Here is an 18,110-nt window from a genome sequence, read left to right as displayed (position 1 = left end):
TCAGTTTGCCTTATCCACTTTTAGACAGGAAGCAGGCTTCCACCAGCCTTCTCTTAGCCAATTCTGGCAACCAAATGATTAAAAGATTCTGTATTTCTCACCATTCTCCACAAGCCAGTATATATATATATAAAAATTCCTTTGTGCTGATAAGAAGTCTGAATCTTTTAGAAAACCTTAGATCTTTCCAAACATGTCCTAGGAAGTCCAGAAATTTTCTAACCGTGCTGCTTTCAAACAGACCTCTGCAGGATCCTCCACGGGACCTCAGACCTGTCTGAAAGCAGGGTTTTGAGCCACCTCCAGCAATTCTTGAAATAGAGAAAAGTCCAGTCTGAAGGCTATACAGAGCAAAACACCTATTCTTAAATTCTAAGCTTAATAAACATTAAAAAGACAGGTTATTTAATATATGGAAATGAGCAAAACATACCAGAATATGGCTTTATATATCCATATATTCTATACTAACCGATAAGAAGAAGGGTTCCCACGGCTAAGCCTCCACCTGGAAAGAAAACAAAATGAAGAATAAAGTAAGACTACATTTTAATACTATGTTAGAGAACACTTAAGTTTTCTTAGTTTATAAGTCAAAGAAAGGTGATAACGGGGAATTTAAAAATATAAAAGTGAACAACATTTTAATTACCTTTGCAATATTTCCTACAATTCTCTATTATGAAATAATTATACATTACATGTAATTATATATTACACATTACAATTACTTTCACAATGTACTGTATTATCATCATGGTCGTAAAAAGATCCTGCAGAGCTCTGCGCAACTATACTCAAGTACTACAATAACAATCTATGCTCTCAACCAGTGGATTTTTCCTTTGGATGACTCAAGTAACAAAATACTCTCCAAATGAAACCTGTATTAATCGCTACCAGGTGATATTGCTTTGTACCAAGAACCACACATGCAGTGCGGCCTACTGAGATGCTCACAGCTTTCCCACTGAAGTCACCATTTTACATTCCGAATTCCAAGAGAGGATACAGTGAAGTAACTTGAAGAGAGACTATGAGTATTTTACCAAAGAAGCCTTTGGATGGTCGAACGTAACCAGTCAGTCTCAGTGCTTTTTTGAAGAAAAGTGCGGCATCTCTTCTTAATTACTTCCTGCTCTAAAAGCAAGCTGGGAGCAAACTGAATCACATCAGCACACCACCCCAAGCTTTTGATATCAGAAGTCAATTCTGGACTCTGAAGATGGACTCTGGTGAACAGGGTAACTCAGTCTATCAATTTAAGTGCTCATTAAACTTTGCTTGACATTGATTCCAGTGGGGATTGGATGTATTTCTTCTCCTTTATCTCTGCTGGTGGGACTACAAATATCTGAAGCACCTCTGAAGTTGATCTATATACAGGAGGAAGAAGAAAAGCAAATTTCTCCCCCATAGGCCAAACAGTTGCCAAAGGATTAACTACAGCAGCCTTTGTTTTGATCAAGAGACAATGAATTCTGCATTCATTGCTGATTTACGTGAACTCATTTCTCACTCCTTAATGCCACTAAGTGATTACGCTTCTATGCATGCTCTAAGAAAAGCCATCAGATGACTTAGAATGCAATACAGTTATACAGAATATCCCATCTGAAGGATTTCCAAACAATATGCATCCTTTGCCATTTTCATTCTATACCTACTAACTCCAAAATTAAGTTACACAAGAATGTCAACAGGTTGGATGAAAGAATATTAGTAAGTTTTTAAAGGACTGTTACTTGAAAAATGTCTGACAAGATGCAAGCTACCATAATCAATGAAGATAAATGAAGGAAGAATTGTGTAGCTGCAGAAAGTTAGATGCTATCTACGGAACTAAACAACTAAAGGGAAATCTCCATGGTGTTCATGGCCAGGTTGGAGATTAGGTCTTTTCATTGTACTCTTCGAGTACAATTCGAGTAAGTTGTATTGGAGCAATCTAGGTGTTATGTGTTAATAACATAACAATACCTGCTGCCTACTGTAAAAAGTCAAAATTCTGGACATGACGTGAACAAATCATACTGAGAAGTCATAAAACACTCAGTCCCAAGCTTTGTTTTGTATAGGTAGAGAAATGGCTTATAAACCATGCTGAGTAAGCAGCCAAAACAAAGCGCAATTACAAAGCTACAAAGCAGACGACATCCCATGTAAAACATTCTGGCTGGTAATCTTGTATTTTCTATTTTAAAAAAATAAAATACATCAAATTAACAGGCAAAAGTTGGTGAAAGACCATAAATTCTGAGACACAAGACCATAAAATTGAATGAGTAAAGAGATGCTTTTTGCTTGCATTAGTAGGACAGATATGGTCACAGCACGACTACTGTAATCACAGTGCTCATACAAAAGCCACAAACAGTGCTAATACCGTTCCATTCTAGTGCTGAGCCCAAAGCAACAGAATCACTTTCTTGCCATGTTGTGATGCTACGGTCATTTTAATGGCGCATCACAGTGCCAACATTTAGTGAACTTTTAATTTCATAGTTGGATCTTGGTGCGTCACAAATAGTTTAAGCTACATTCCTGTGCCAAGATCATAGAACCATGGAATGGCTTTGGTTGGAAGGGACCTCAAAGCCCCCGCAGTTCCAATTCCCTGCTGTGCCTGTTGCAGTGCTAACAAAAGCTGTTTAAAACCAGCGTAATCTATACAGCACGTGGAAAGAAACAGCTCAAAATTATGAGATTTTACTAAACCATGTCTCGACATTGAGAAGATGATCAAAATAGCTGTAAGCGAAGTTATTACCTCATGGCAATAATGACTTAAAATCCTGGTTATCTACAGCTCCCTTGTAGCCATCACAGAAGTAGCGTCTGTGCTGTTTTTAAATAGCGTGCACAAGAGAGAACATTTGTCAGACAATTTGCAAACGCAAAGTTCTCACAAGCTGTCTCTGCAGCTCATCACTTGTGGTGTCTCCTACAAGCCAGAGCAATAACACATGTGCATACACCCCGGATGCTAAAGGCAAACTCAGGGCAGAAGAGAGGCTGTATGTGGTATGAGATAGCCAAGAGTTTAAAGAAGTATATTTTATTAGAAGGAATGTAGAACTATTGCAGTTCCTAGGCTTACATATTCGTATTTCAATGAGCAATAATAGTAAATCAGGCAAAAAAAAAAAACTGCAGGAAAAAGTAGCACGAATGTTGAAATAGTCAGAAGGAACAGTTAGAATCTTCAAGTTCCCTAAGGAAACTGCTGTGAGCTTGTAATTCTTTCTTATTTTGTTATTTTAACTTTTCTTGGCCATTACATCATGTAGCATTACATGCAAACAAGGAGGCAATTGTTGTAACTGTCGCACTGCTACTTACAGCAATGGGATTTAAGGCCTCAAGGAGGGAAACGCAACAACTGTTGCAACTTGAGAAGTGTCCCCATTGTTTTCAGAAAGGATCCGTGACCTTTTTTAAAGCACCTCGAAGCGCAGCATTTAATACCAGACAGGTGATGCTTAAGTCCTGCAGTGCAAACAGTGCTGCATCTCGCTTGCAGCTTCTGGACAAGAAAGGGTATGAAAGAAATGCAGAAACTTAAGAGAGCCCAGCGAAGGGCCACTGCGATAGGCACCCGACCGCAGAGTCTTCATGGCCTACATAGAAATCAGCACCTTAAGGGAGAGGAGGTTAGGGAAAACCATGGGAATATAGAGTTTTCCAGTCTTCAAAGAGGCCACATCCTAAAACCATTTAAAAAGTATTTTCATAAATTTCCATTCGTACAATTGAAGAACCTTCTTGGCGTTCAAATTTAAAACCCATTAAGTCAGGAAATTACTGAGTATTTACAAGAGAAGGAAAAGGTATTTTAGAAGGGATGTGGGGTTTGGTGGAAAAAGCCTCCCCAGTGTCCATAACAAAGCATTCATTGTGTTAGCAAGTGCACAGAGACTTTGGGGCCTGTCACTGAAGGGAGCTGTCCACCGCTTCCTACCCGGGCTATGCAACAGCTATTTTTAACACAAAATAGGAACAACTGAAGTACTCAGTGCAAGTCTTAGAATCATAGAACAGCTTGGGTTGGAAGAGACCTCAAAGATCACCTAGTTCCATGGCCTCTGGTGCGGGGAGGGCTGCCAGATCAAGCGCTTGCTCAGGCTGCCTAGGGTCCCATCCAGCCAGGTCTTGCACACCTCTGGGGATGGGGCATGCACAGCTTCTCTGGGCAGCCTGTTCCAGCACGGTTATGTGATCGAAGGGTTTCACACACACTGAATGAAATTGTTCTCTCTTAAGGAGGATGAGCTTACTCCACAAGGATACCACTACTTGAAGGAAATGCAGGTGCTCTCTGCATGAATGTAAACAAATAAACATATAGAAGTAAACACAAGCATGCTTGTCCTTAAGATATGCATGCTGCAGTGTCTTTTTTTTTACAGAACAATGATTGTATGCATCACTACTCATACAGGCGGTTCTTAGAAAGGAAACACACTGCAATTTCCTTGCATTCCTTCAGGTATAAATGAGCGAAGCTGCCGCCAGGCCTCTCTCAGCCAGAGTCACCTGCACTGGAGCTGCCAGGAGCTGGTGCAAGGCTACACGGGCTGACACGAGCAGAAGGAGCCATTCGTAGAGTCACAGAATCATTAAGGTCGGACAAGACCTCTAAGATCCTACGCCCAGCCCCAGCCCACCCCCACCGTGCCCACTGTGTCCACAGATGCCACATCCCCACAGTGCTGGAACCCTTGAAGGGACAGTGACCCGCCCTCGCCCCGGGCAGCCCGTTCCCACGCATGACCACTCTTTCTGAGAAGTTTTTCCTCCTACCCAACCTGAAATCAGCTCCCAGTTAAATGAAGCGCTGCTGGCCTGCGCCCAGCCCGCGGCACAGAGCGCTCACGGCGGATCAGCACCTCAGTTCAGAACCAAAACTCCCTCCCCGCGCCGGCAGCCTGACAGCAGGAGCCGGCCCCGCGCTCCCCTCGCCCCCGCTCCCCTCATCGCCCGGCCCGGAGGCTGCGGGCAGGGCCCTCCCGGCCGGGGGAGCCCACAGGGCGGTCGGCGCCGGGTCCCGCTCCACCAACCTAGCACACAGTCCAGGGAGGGGACCCCGCAGGAGAGCAGCAGCTGCCCGCGGCGGAGGGCGGGCCGAGTGCCGGGCACGGCGGCCAGGCGGCTGCCGCCCGAGCGCCGGAAACTGGTGCTGGTAGCGGCGGCGGCCCCTCCGCCCCGTGCCGCCCCGCCGCCCGCCGCCGCCATCTCGGCTCGCAGGCGCCTGACAGGAGGCGGGGGCCGCCGGGAACAGCCGGGCCTCCCCGCCCGGCAGCGGCAGGCAGCGCGCTGCCCAATGGGAGCCCGCCTTGTTGGCGCGTGGCGGGCGGCAGCGCCGGGGCAGGCCCGGCTGCGGGACTGAGGTGAGCGACGCGGGCGGCGCGGGGACGGCGCTGAGGGAAGGCGCTGAGGGAAGGCGGGAAGGGGTCCTGCTCGCTCCGCCCGGCGGTGCTCGGTCGCCTCAGGCGTCGGTGGGGCCCGGAGCGCGGTCCGGCCTGTCGGCACGGTTACTTGGTGAATCTGCAGTTCGTGTTATGTTGGTGGGAATGAGCCTGTGGAACGGGCCCTGTCACAACAGTGGGTTGTCCAAGTGTTTGTATTTGCTGCCAAGCGGGGAGAGATGGAATAGTAAACTCTTAATTTCCAACTTAGGTTATTGCCCAGCACGAGCGGCAAGAAAGCAAATGTGGCTGTTAAATGTTCTGTATGGTGACTGGTGATTTGTGGAAACCTGGAACAGTGTTCACAACTCTTTCCTTCACCCCATTCAGAGCAATACATTTCCTTTTGCTTCTTCAATGAAGCACAATGTTTCTTTGCTTATTTTTAAATAAAGTGTATTAATGTGTTTACAGGTCATATTAAGTTTCAGAGTAGGTATGAATGTACCTGCAGGGCTGAACTCTCCGTCCATTTCACTTTCTGTGACTGGTAGTTGTTCTGCTCCTTAATTTTTCTTATCTCATTTTCCTATGGGACAGTTACAGGTGAAGGCTAAATAACTGTCAGATTGAGAACCTGAGTTCTGCAAGCACTTTGCGATTGGCAGCACTTGTGCTACGCTCCTACCACGTATAGAATTCCTTGCATTAAATGCACTTAACTTGAGCCAAAGATGCTGGAAATCTCACCGTTTCCCGAGACAATGTCGTAGGCCAGCATTACTAAAAGAAAAAGACTTGTTTCTTTTTCCTCCTCTGCTTCCACTGATTGAGTCCAGCACACCTTGGTGCTCGTCAGATCCTTTCCAGAGCAGGCTGAGCTCACTCATCTGCCTTGGAGCTATCTATCAGCCTTTGTAAGTCAGTTCTGTGTTATGCTACTGAGTATACGCAATAGGAAAAGGGAATTTAACACACAGCAGAGAGAGGGGCATCGAACCTTCCTTCTTTTGCTACCTATGAGCTGTTGATTCACCTCACTGTGAATCTTAGTTAATACAGAATTGTATGTATTTTAGCATAAAGAGATAAATTTTGTGAGCTGATATTCTCTGGAATGTTGAGAGAATATCTTAACGTTGTACCTTGCACCAAGAGAGACTGTTTCAGATTTTACTACAGAATTGCAGAGAAGTACAAATAGTTCTTTGATATATATAAAACTCTTTGAACAGAGTTTCAGAAATTATTGCAGTAGTTCTGTTTGTGCTGTTGGCTTCTCCTCTGTCATGTTTTAAAGTAATGGATAGAGTCCTACTGCTTGAGACATCAAGTGGAAATAAGCCGTCTTTCAAGGGTTTAATCTATTTTTTAAAATTGAATATTTAATACAGTAAAGCTCTACAAATGAAAACATGTTTGTGAAGACACCACTCACAACACCTGAAGAGTAGAGAAGGAGGTGATTGTGTGGGCTTGTCTTAATTTGTAAGTCAACAGTGCTTCATTTTTAGGAGTAATGCTAACTTGTTCGCTCTCCTTGAATTATACCAAAAGTTTGCCTATGGCCACACATCCACTTCCCAAGAGATGAATTTCCAGCCGCTGGGAAAGGTCCCACTGGGGTCAGAAAGAAAGACTGCGTAAAGGAACTTGTCCTCGACTGTACTCTAGTAGGTAGATGAGTTCTGTTATTCCTGCACTATGAATGAAATTGAGATGCAGAGAAACTAAAGAACATGCAAATGATTGCAAATGGTCAGAACAATCTCAGCGGAGCAATGAGCTGAGTGATGGTAGCCGGCTGTGTTCCTACTCAGCTCTTTGTAACACACTTTGAAACTTATTTCCTCTTGATTGCAATCAAAAATAATGAACTGTTCCTTCTTATATAGTACTGCAGGCCTTAACAAAATGTTTATGGCAGTTTAAACTGCAAGTCCTAATTCTATTTTCCATTTATTGTAAACTTACTGAGCCCATTCAGCTATTGCCTATGCCAAATGCAGATCTTATGTTGGATTAGAGGGACTTTGGGTGAATTTGCTAAGGAAAAAAATGGAAAGGATACAGTGGGTGAGCGAGAGAACCCTCAAAACATTTGGGAAAAGGTGTGCTTGCAATTGGTCTGTAAGTATGTTCGTAATTTTTCACTGAAGCTGTAATTTGCGGATCTGGGGGAAGTCCCAGTGTCCTCAGAGCAGCAGCACTTCTTAAAGTAAGCTTTGGAAGCTGTGCTTGGTGGGAGGAAAGCACCTGCTGTGGCTGGTGTTGCTTCTTTTGCTTTTGCTGGAGTGCAGCCAATGCAGGTTACAGGCTTCGTCCTCGGGTCCTTCAGCCAACACCAGCTGGGTTGAAGCAGTGCTTCTCAACAGGACTGCGTTACTGATGTACGATTTTTATTTACTTTGATTTCAGATTAATGTAGAAGTGCAATTTGGTTATACTTCATAAAGTTCAGCGGATGCTCTTGTCTTCTCTGGCAATGAGCAACGTGCTGTCTGTTTTGGAATAACGTACGTCGGGGCAAATTGATTCAAAACCATACATCCACCTGAACAGTTGGCGGCCATTGTTTGGTCGACGTCTGGGCTAGAATCCCACTGAACTGCATCCCCATGGCTGTTCTGCCTCAGCATCTTATTAGTGTTTGCTGCTGTATGGCAGAGCTCAGCGTTAGGCTTGGTTCCAGCGTTACTGCCACCAAACCAGATTAGTGCCGAGTCAGCTGACCGGGCAGGGTGGCAGTCATGTGGCCCCACGCCCGCTGCGGCCTGAAACAAGGTGGTTTGCTTCTGGGATGTTCTTAAGTACCTAACAGCATGGGTCGCGGATTACGGCTGCAAAGAAGATGGCTTCGTTTTCCTGATCTTTGAACTGGTTAGAATGGGAAAAGTTTGAAAGCGCGGGATCTTCAGGCCCTGAGCCAACAGCTGGGAAGTATGTTTAATCCTGGAAGTTCTGACACTGAAAGACCAGGCTTTTCAGAGTGAAAAAAGCTTAAAAATGACTTATCCGATCGTTCTGTGGAAAGCATGAGGATTAGCAGGAGAGTTTGAGACATACCAATTGTATATTACATACAGTGTGATGTGGTTTTCTTCAGAAAGCCTTTGCATGTTACCTAAATGCTGCTGTGTGGATTTTTATACTGAACAACTGTGATAAAAATCAGAATCTGAGTCAAAAGGGGATGTCTTTTAAACTGGAAGTACATACGTTAGGGCACATGAGTTGAAGTGGTGTATTTGGCACTGTGCTGAGTGCCAATAGTTTAGTACATGTAGGTGATAAAAAAAAGTTACTACTGAGATGACCGCTGCAATGTCAATTCATGTCTTACCTGAAAGTAATGTGTAGTTGTTATAGCACGTTTTCCTAGTGCTGGTATTAAAAGGTTAAGAATTGGCTTATTTTGGATTTCAGAAGAGCATTGTTTTCTGCCATGTTTCGTCTTCAAGGGCATTACTCCAAATGATAGTGCTACTGCTATTAATACCCTGCAGTACCAGCAGACATGGGAACATGGGCAAAATTTACTCCTCACCTAAATGGTGGGATTCCATAGAAGGTGCTCTTTTCTGGTTTAGCTTTTTTGCCCCGCTACCATCCCTGCAATGCTGCAGAGCCTGAATCCTGCAGAGTGCAAAGCTTGAGGCCTGCCCCAGTTCCATTCAGAATTCCATTCAGAACCAGTTCTATTCAGAATTCCTCTAAAACTGTAGCATGTCTCCATTTGCTGAAATATTTTTAAAGGTGTTTTTGCAATGGAGTATTTTCCCTCCTTTCTGCTCTTACCCCAAACCAAACAGTGCTCTTTCAGCAGCTACTTCTGCAGCAGTTTCTGGATTTAAAAGGGTACCAAAGCTGGGTCATAAGTCTTAATAGTTGTATATGACAAAGGAATATGGTCTTTGGGTTTTGCTGAGCGTGAGGTGAGTCAGAATTTAGTGGACTTCCATCTAGATTCACGACATTGTGACTATCCACGGTGTGTGGTGAACCAACACGTTGCTGTAAAATAGAATTCTCTAGAGTTGTGTAACTCTGCTGTGAGCAGAGATAGAAGTCTTGCTTGGCTTTCAAAAGAGAGATGCCTATCTGTCGTGGTTTGGCCCAGTTCGGCCTAGTTGTGTGACAGAGGGGGTAAAGGGATCCTTTAGGTTGTTGAGAATAGTAAATAATTATGCCATTAAGAATGGGATGAAGAAAATAGGCATTTTTGACTTTAGTAGACAAGGATGAAATTTTAGATTATCTGGTGTGAGTTACAAAGTTAGGTAAAGCACAAGCATGCAGTCCAGCAAAGCTCAGTTCAAATACAAAAAGCCAGACCCTCTGCTGGGCGCTTAAGTTACATTGCTCCAAATCCTGGAATAATGTGAGGAAGAAAGTGGAAAACATTGGACATCTGGCTTCTCTGTAGCCAAGCCTTACTTTAGCAAGCTTCCATTATTCTTTATCTCAATGGATTCTACTGCATCTACCTCCCGTTAGGAGGCTGCCGGTTCCATGCCAAAGCTGCGACATTTGCCAGAATCCCATTTCAGGAGCAGAGATAGTGACACAAGCTACTTCTGTTCAGTATTTGCAAATCACAAAGGTGATTTGCTCCTGTCTAACTCGGTAATGCGTTGACTTTGGTCACATGTGGTTGGAGAGGTCACGGTTCTGTAACCAGTGCGACATTCCTGTAACTATAGAATAACTGTTGGAACTAAGATCGTAAAATAACACACAGTACTGTGTTGTAAATGGGAAGGATTAAAGACTGCGGTTGCTGGTGTAGAAGTATGCTTCTCTAATCATTTGAAGATCTTCTGTGTTTCTGTGTTAAAAGTAATAGGCATGTGTTGTTTCATTGCAGTGGGCTCTCTGTTTCAGAGAAAACGCCTGAACTTTTAGCATTAGAACTTACAGCGCTTGCTTCTAGGATCTCTCAGTTCCCGTCTTTTCATTCTCCCTGAGAACTAGAGCTGTCTGTGTGTCCCACGTCTAAGGAAGGAATGTAACCGAGCTTCCTTTAATTACATTTTTCTTTCTGCCAGAGCAGTTGCACACTCCTTGAGCTGCGTGTTTCTGCCATTTCTCTTCATCAGCTGCACTTGCTTTGGTCCAAGAAATGTGAAGCAGCTTTTGGCCTTGATATTTTTATGCTCTTTGTTTGTTGTTTTTTTTTCCCCTACAGAATTTTTAACATTTCTGGTATAAAAGACCCAAAATGCACAATTGCAGGAAGATTTGCAGTCATCTTAGCGCACACACAGCACTGTGAAAGGAGCTCTGCGAGCAGACTCTGGCTTTCCTTTTAGAAACGCAGTGTGTTGTGAAGGAAAGGGTAAGCCAAGCTGTGTGCTTTTGGAACAAGCCCTGCTGAGCAAGCTTAGATGGAATAAAATCTGCTTCCTTCGTAGAAATGTAGGAATTGTTGTTAAGAATCAGTTCAGGCAAGGAGACGTGTGATTGTCTCTGCGCTATTTCCCATTTTACAAATACTCATGTTTGCATTTGAAATGTGCATTTCTTGTGGTTACCTGTGCTGAAATGAGCCATATGGGCCTTTTTTGGTAACCTTCTTGCTACCTGTGCTAGTAGTGCAGTTGGGGGGCCTGGAGCATGCTCAGCGTCGTGCGGGCGCTCGGTGCCTTGCCCTAGAACTGTCCGCCACGTTTGAGAAAGGCGCCTCTACTCATCTGATGGCCTCATCATTGTGTCAGCTCTACCCTTTACGTTAAAGCTTTGAATTAAATAGTAGTTTGTGCTGGCTTTTTATTTTAGTTCATGCATTTTAAACCCAGAACTCGGATAAAAAGACAGTTCCGGAATAAATCCAGTATATTATTTATGAGTGGAGCAACACATTAGCATGGAGTTCACAGTAGATCATATCGCTTTTATTCCGTCTTACAAGCTTAGCAGCACAAACAGAATAATCAACATATTATTTGGCTGTCATCTGCTGAACAGAAACCAGAGATCACAAGGAGGTTTTCCCTAGCTGCAGTGATGGCCTTTTTGTTCCAAGCCCCCATCTGGGAGGGCCATGGTGTGTTATCATATGGAACGCGGGGTTTTCTGTAATCTGCTTAGCTGCACTGCAGTTTGAATCTTCATTCCATGTTTGTGTAATTTATAATTTTAATGAGACCACGGCTCTTGTGGGCTTTGAAATATATTAAAAGCTCTTTTGTGCATATGCTTTTGTTCTTGCTTAATAGGCTCAGTGTATTTAAAACTGATGAATTTTTATTCATGGATTTGGATGTCTGGGGATTAACTTAGACTGAATATCATTGCACTCATCTATTGATGTTTGGAACTTTTTTATATTTGTATCTGTGAGTGGAGAACTTACAGAACTTGTGTTTTAGAAATAAAATGGCTCAGAAAGGACTCGTAACATTTTACAGCAATGATAAAAAGTGCTGATTAATATCCTTTTTTTTTTTCACTGCATAAACTCCCATGCAATATAGTTTGCATTACGAAGAATAAGTAGTTGATGCCGTATACGTGTGTGTATTCAGAATTTCTTAGCTAAAAGGCAGTTTGGGAAAGCCATCAAATACCTTGCAGGATTATAGCAGTGACAAGTACTCGATTTGCAGTTTTCCTCTCTTCTGGTAACTTGAAAACGTAAATACTTATTTTTGTCTGAAGACGTGGGGTTTCCTTTCTCCTGTTTTCTAACACTTTTTTATGCACAGTTCACATACTTCATAAGAAGGTGATGCTTGTAACTGGGAAGTATTGATGAAGAAACGCACTAAGATTATTTATTACTGTTTTATGCTAAAATTGGTCTTTTTTAGTTTTATGCTAAAATTGGTCCTTTTTTTTTTTGCTTTTGCATTTTTCAAATGTTTAACAATACCTTCCCTGATTCAGTATTTATGCTAAGATCTCATGCTATGAGTATCTGAGCATTCTTCAGAGGCTCAGATTTGCCAGGTAAGGTGGTACATGTGCTCAGCTATTTGGATTTTGCTCTTCAGCAAAGATGGATATAGAGAGTTGCAGAGAAAGACAGAAGTGCTGGAACGCATCTGACCACTAATGCAGCATTTTATGCAGGGTTGTGGGATTGCGAAGAGGTTCCTCCCTGAGGTGAAGAGAATCAGTGAGAACTGCTTTCAATCTGTTGTGAAAAATTGCTCATTCTCACGTAGGTAGTCTCTAGTTGTTTAACACCAGTGGATTGCTTTATGTGAACTTATGTTTACAGGCTGCGCTACTTGTCTGCGTGAGATCAGTAGGTGAGGGAGTGTTTGTTGGAGACCAACTGTCAGTGCCTTGTGGAGATGGTGTGGGAGACAAATCTCCTCCTCCAGAATATCGCACAAGGATTTTCAGATTTGCCAGACTGAATCCAGTGCGACTTCAAGAGAATAACAGCAGCTAAAAATACAAGTCGGGTTCTGCTTGCCCTCTGCACAGAAAGATTATTTAAAACGGTGTCCTGTTTTGCTTTAGATGTTTGAAACCCTCAGATAAGTACAAGTGGCATATTTAAACTTTCATATTTAATAAATTGCGTATCTGATACAGGAAGAATCTTTCCCAATGAATGTGATGTACACCTTCTGTGTATCTTTTTTGGAAAAACGTAGTGCAAGTTCTGGGATTGCATTTTATGAAGGAAGATGTCTGGTTAAGAGGGGAGAATGCAGTCGAGGAGTTTCATTTAGCTGAGGGAAGATCGATCCACCGTCACGAAATATTCTGGGAAAATTCAGAACTCAGTATTGCATAAATCAAAGGTGACTGGAAGTGTTTTGTGATAGTGAAAAAAATCCACGTGAGATCAATTCCAATAATTTGCGTAGCCACATTTTCATTGGCTACGGCTTTGGTTGTCTCATATTGAAAGTTTTGGCACTAGATGCTAACCTGTGCCATTGGCTATCTGGAAATGATAAATCTACTCATTGACTTCCTAATTTTATTATGTACACAGTTAATTGTAATCCAAGATCACAGCAAACAAGATGTTAATTTCTAGAGAATCTACCCGCATTTCACTCAGAGCGTGATTGTTACCAAAGCAAAGAATACAAAGAGAATAACATTTGTGCTATCCTCACAGGAGCTGTCAATAAAAGATGTAATAGGGGATTTAGGAATCTGGAAATGGCCAACTAATTTATGTGAATCTATTTTATTTCAGCTAGAAAGACCAAGCTCTGTCTCGTCTGCGCTGCATATTGCGGAGCACAGGCTGTCTATAGAAAACCAGGCGGCTGCATATGGATAGTCCCTTGATATCATTCACTTGCTGTGTAATCTTATTATGCAAAGTTCTAATCTTCACCTAGAATGAATGCCTCTGGGTCAGAATATAGTCATATCAGGGTTTTTGAGGTCATGTTTTGTGATCCTTAGCTTATTCTTCTAAGTAGGGCTGGGATTTAAAGAGTATTCCCCAGACACTAGCAGAGATAGATGGTAAAACCTGCTGCCTTTTTGGAAGACAAGACCAACATGAGGTCCCTGGTAGGATTAAACTTGATTTGTAGCTGTAGGATTTTTTAACAGATGTATTATTGGACAGGGAATAGGGGGCCACCAGCACAGCGAAATTGGATCACGATTGGCATTCTCAGGGAGTCCGCTGGCTGCTAAAACAGCAGCTGCATGTGGATTTGACTTCTTTCAGGTGAAGCGACTTCCAGTCATTTGGAAAGGATGGGATGAAAAGGAACCTTGGTGATAATTTTGATGTCTGCAAGATTTAGTACCAATGTAATGGGATTATCGGTAACACCTTCACTGCAGAAAAAGCCACCTGGCGCTATAACTGGCAGCGACTGCGAACTAATCCTTTCCCATCTCTTGGATGTCATTCATGAGGCTCCAAGTGATTGCTACCCTGCTAGCTGTGATTAATTTTATAAACAAACAAACAAAAAACCAAAATGACGGAAGCCTTGACCATGTAAGGAGAAGGGAACAGAAGAGAACGGTAATTAGATTTTGCATTATATTTGCTGCAGGGGATAAGCTCTACAGTTATTGTAAAAACAACCCAATTGTATTCTGTGTGATAAATGCGCGTAACTTTTTGTCATCCATTTTTTTTAAAAAATCTATTTTCATTAGAAAAATGTTTATTTCAGTGCAAGATTTTCAGCTACCCACTGTGTAAGTAGTAGTTAGTGCCTGGAGGCAATTACAGCAGGTTTTATGGCAATAATTCTGTGATAAGGATGTTCGTATGGCACATCCGGTAAGTTTTCAAGGGGGCTGTGACTTAAATCATTTGTTTTATTGTCCTTTATGGCCATATTGTGTGGTGGAGGTGCCTGCCGACAGGACTTTGTATTGAAATGAATTGCATGCTGTGGAAAGCCATTCAGCCATTTAGCTGCTTGGGATTGATAGCGTATTTTTTAAACATTGCCGTATCGATAGTTTTCTGGAATAGCAGTTGTTTAACCATTGCTTGGAACCCACTGTTCTTTTAAAAACTAAACAAAACTCTGAAGTCATCTCGTTAGTTTCGAACTGTATAGCCTAATCTGCATTGTATGTGTGCCCTAATTTGAAATTACACGTGACTTTCCTGAGGAGTGGTGGAAGCTGAACCTTATCAGGAGCCAGGAATTGGTCACCGCTACCATGTTCAGCAAGTCCCGTCTGCTGCATCTGTATGCCAGGACAAGGGAACTCCCTGTCTCTCAGATTAGGACTTTGTTTTCATACCAAATTCACACTGCGGAGTCTTTGAGAGCCCCTTAATTGGAGGGTGGGGAGAGCAACACTGGAGATGTCGTCACTCCTTTGCTGTCCTCCTGGTTTCCTGCCATGACAGCTGTAGTAGTAGGCAGAGCCCCACTCCGCTGGGCTTCAGGTCACTTCAGCTCTTGGATATTTCTCTGATTTGCTGGTGATTGAAGAAAAATAGCGGTGTGAGTTGCACTGTCTTCGTGTGACTAATCCCACAAGTGTTGTTTAATAAAGATCGTGATTCCCCAGCTCCATCTGAGCTGCAGTGGGTTGCAGTGGTGCCGGCAGGCAGAGCCTGAGTTTAATGCGGGGACTGCGGCTCCCCAGCATCCATTCAGCTGCACAGGCCCGTGGAGGGGAAGATGTTGGCATAGTAGGCAAGTGGCTGTAAGCATGTCTGCAGATTGGAGTGAAAGAAGTCCAGCTGAGTAGCTGAGTCAGCGGAGCGTTGTCACCATTCCTCTCGTTAATTTCCATGGCCTTGCTGAGTGTTTTTCGTTTCGTTTGTGGTTCCTTTGTTTGTTTCTTTCAGCTCCTACTCAACTGAATCTCACTGATTTGCTGGGGAGGGGCAGTCGATTGTGCACATGGGAGTGTCTGCGTTGGTAAATAAAAACTCGATAGCGTTTCGTCTCTTTGCGTTTGCCTGATTGGTTTTAGTCACTGTTCTTCTAACGATACTGGCTGTTAGATGCAAAAGATAGCTTTATGAATGCTACATTGTTTGCTGTCAAATGAATGATGTTCTTCTGTTTTACTGTAGACTAGAGCCAGCTGAGCGGCGTAGCGCTGTACCATGCTTCGCAATGCCCTAGGAAAAACCTTTCGGTTTCTTGGGTATACTGTGCAATATGGCTGCATAGCACACTGTGCCTTTGAGTACCTTGGAGGAATTGTTGTGGTAACTTTCCATTTTTATGACTTTAAAAGACAATAAAACTGTAATACTGAAACTGTTATGTGTGATAATGCCATCGTTTCGGTTTTCTTCATTTTAAAAACCTTTTCCAAGTGTGTTCAGTAAAAAAAAAACACAACTTTTTGGACAACTTAGTGCTTCGGGCATCGCTGAAGCAAATGGGAAGCAATATGATTAAGCATTTTGCAGAGAGTACATTCTTTCAGAAAGGCCAGAGCTGTAAAATCCCAACTCTGTGCAGATTTCTGGACGTTTTATGCTACTCCCCCCTTCCCCAGATACTGCTGCTGGAGATAATGGGTTTGGCTGAGAGCTCCTCCTGCAGCTTCTGCAATGCTTCTCTTCACAGAGGCTGAAAACAAAGGGTGAGCTGGCAGAGCTCTGAGTGCTGCTTCCAGTAAATCCTCCAGAGAAGGTGCTGAGGTGTGTACTCAGGAAATCATTGCACCCAGCACAGTGCAGGACCAACTCTGAGCTACCAGAGCCGTAACAGGGAATCTGGAGGCCATCCTTCCTTCCTAAATATCAAATGTCCCTCTGAGGGTTACACACTTTAATTGTTCTTGACATCTTTTGTAATTTATCAGCCAATAGTTTGAAAACACATGTATTTTAGATAACGGTAATTGGCAAATAGTAATTTTTTCTCATTTATTTTTGATTTTCAGTGTTCCGGACCTTCAATGGAACCAACAATACAAAATTCTGATATTGTCTTTTCGGAGAACCTTAGCCGACACTTTTATTGCATTCGGAAGTATGCTCCTTTGTTGAGACTACGTTTTACAGTTAGTTTGCCAGAGCTTGTCAATAACACCTTCTATCCATCCTTTGTTTTTCGTACATTCTTCAGCATCTGAATTGTATTTTTTCGTACATCTTCTCTCATTGTGTCTGATGGAAGACAAAGTAATGGGCAAACACTGTCCATCTTACCAAACTCCTTGTCAGAACTCATTTAGGATTTAGTTATAAATCACAGAATAGAATCATAGAATCTTTAAGGTTGGAAAAGACCTCCAAGATCATCTAGCCCAGCCGTCCGGCTCCCACCAGTGTTGCCCAGTGAACCGTGTTCCTTAGAACCACGTCTACATGTCTTGAACACCGCCAGGGATAGTGACTCAACCACCTCCCTGGGCAGCCTGTGCCAGTGCCTGACCGCTCAAGTCCATTTCACTTCTCCATCTTTGTCCAAGAAAACAGAGAGATTCCCTTTCCCCCTCCTCCTCTTTTATTTTCCCCAGAGGCTTTCTGTTTGAATATAACTTCTCCTCCTAAGTAGTTTTGTCTTACTTTTAAATCAAGTTGTGGGTTTTGCTGTGCCCAGATCGACCGATGGTAACTTTTTTAACATCCTAAGTGTGGTTTATCAAACGTCATTATGATTGTGTTGTAGAGCACAGCAGGCTCCAGGCCCTTCTCATTTTGCTGTGAACCGTTTCACTGTGCAATGTCATGTGTGTAACTGGGGCAAAAGATCCCGCAAAGTCAGACATCTGAAGTTCTGCTGAAACATTTGTAGAATAACGTATAGGAATTTGGAATCTCTTCTATTCCATGTATATGTAACAACAGGATCAAGTTTAGAGGCATTTATTTCATCAGAGCATTTTCAATTAGAAGGCAATCTTAAATGTTTTATAAATAACTTAAGTAGCAAAGCCTATCTCCAGATGTGCTTGCATTATGCCTGAGTGTAACGTGTGTCACTGAAAACACCAAAATGTGACTAGAGTGTTCAGCAGAGAGAATCATCTTTTCATGTAAGGGAATATTTTTGGATTAAGGGAATATTCAGCCAAATATTCTATACTTAGAGTTCTCTTTTGTTTGTGTTTGTGTTTGTTTCTGTTTTTCCCTCCCAGAGGAGATATTGTAATTGTGAAAAGCCCGACTGACCCCAGATCAAATATCTGTAAAAGAGTAATTGGCTTGGAAGGGGATAAAGTCTGCACAAGCAACCCTTCAGATTTCCTTAAGACTCACAGCTTTGTAAGTATTAGAGTTTCTTGATTTGTAAGTTAATGATTACGTAAGCAAGCCTGGTAGTCTGT

General features: G+C 42.8%; 2 protein-coding genes across 5 annotated transcripts in view; one reads left to right on the top strand and one right to left on the bottom strand.

The window, feature by feature from the left end:
• Positions 1 to 5,263, bottom strand: part of ELP4 (elongator acetyltransferase complex subunit 4) — a 130,450-nt gene extending 125,187 nt beyond the window's left edge. The window contains exons 1-2 of one of the 2 annotated variants that reach the window (XR_002440504.1): positions 5,061 to 5,257; positions 473 to 508 (exon numbers count right to left, since the gene is read on the bottom strand). Coding sequence is in view for 1 of the 2 variants with exons in the window: in XM_021402963.1 (XP_021258638.1) it covers positions 473 to 508; positions 5,061 to 5,235 (211 nt within the window). In the remaining variant the exon portion in view is untranslated. Of the gene's footprint in view, positions 1 to 472; positions 509 to 5,060 lie in introns of both variants that reach the window. The other variant, XM_021402963.1, reaches the window with a different exon arrangement.
• Positions 5,246 to 18,110, top strand: part of IMMP1L (inner mitochondrial membrane peptidase subunit 1) — a 29,483-nt gene continuing 16,618 nt past the window's right edge. Inside the window, exons 1-4 of one of the 3 annotated variants that reach the window (XM_021402968.1) lie at positions 5,246 to 5,390; positions 15,898 to 16,035; positions 16,722 to 16,810; positions 17,922 to 18,048. In XM_021402968.1, the coding sequence (XP_021258643.1) occupies positions 15,931 to 16,035; positions 16,722 to 16,810; positions 17,922 to 18,048 (321 nt within the window). In that variant the 5' untranslated portion in view covers positions 5,246 to 5,390; positions 15,898 to 15,930. The other 2 variants (XM_021402970.1, XM_021402969.1) reach the window with 2 other exon arrangements.

Source organism: Numida meleagris, chromosome 6 (genome assembly GCF_002078875.1).
Source record: "Numida meleagris isolate 19003 breed g44 Domestic line chromosome 6, NumMel1.0, whole genome shotgun sequence".
Classification (NCBI taxonomy): Eukaryota; Metazoa; Chordata; class Aves; order Galliformes; family Numididae; genus Numida; species Numida meleagris.
Note: the sequence above shows the minus strand (reverse complement) of the source record. Positions and strands in the feature narration are given on the sequence as shown.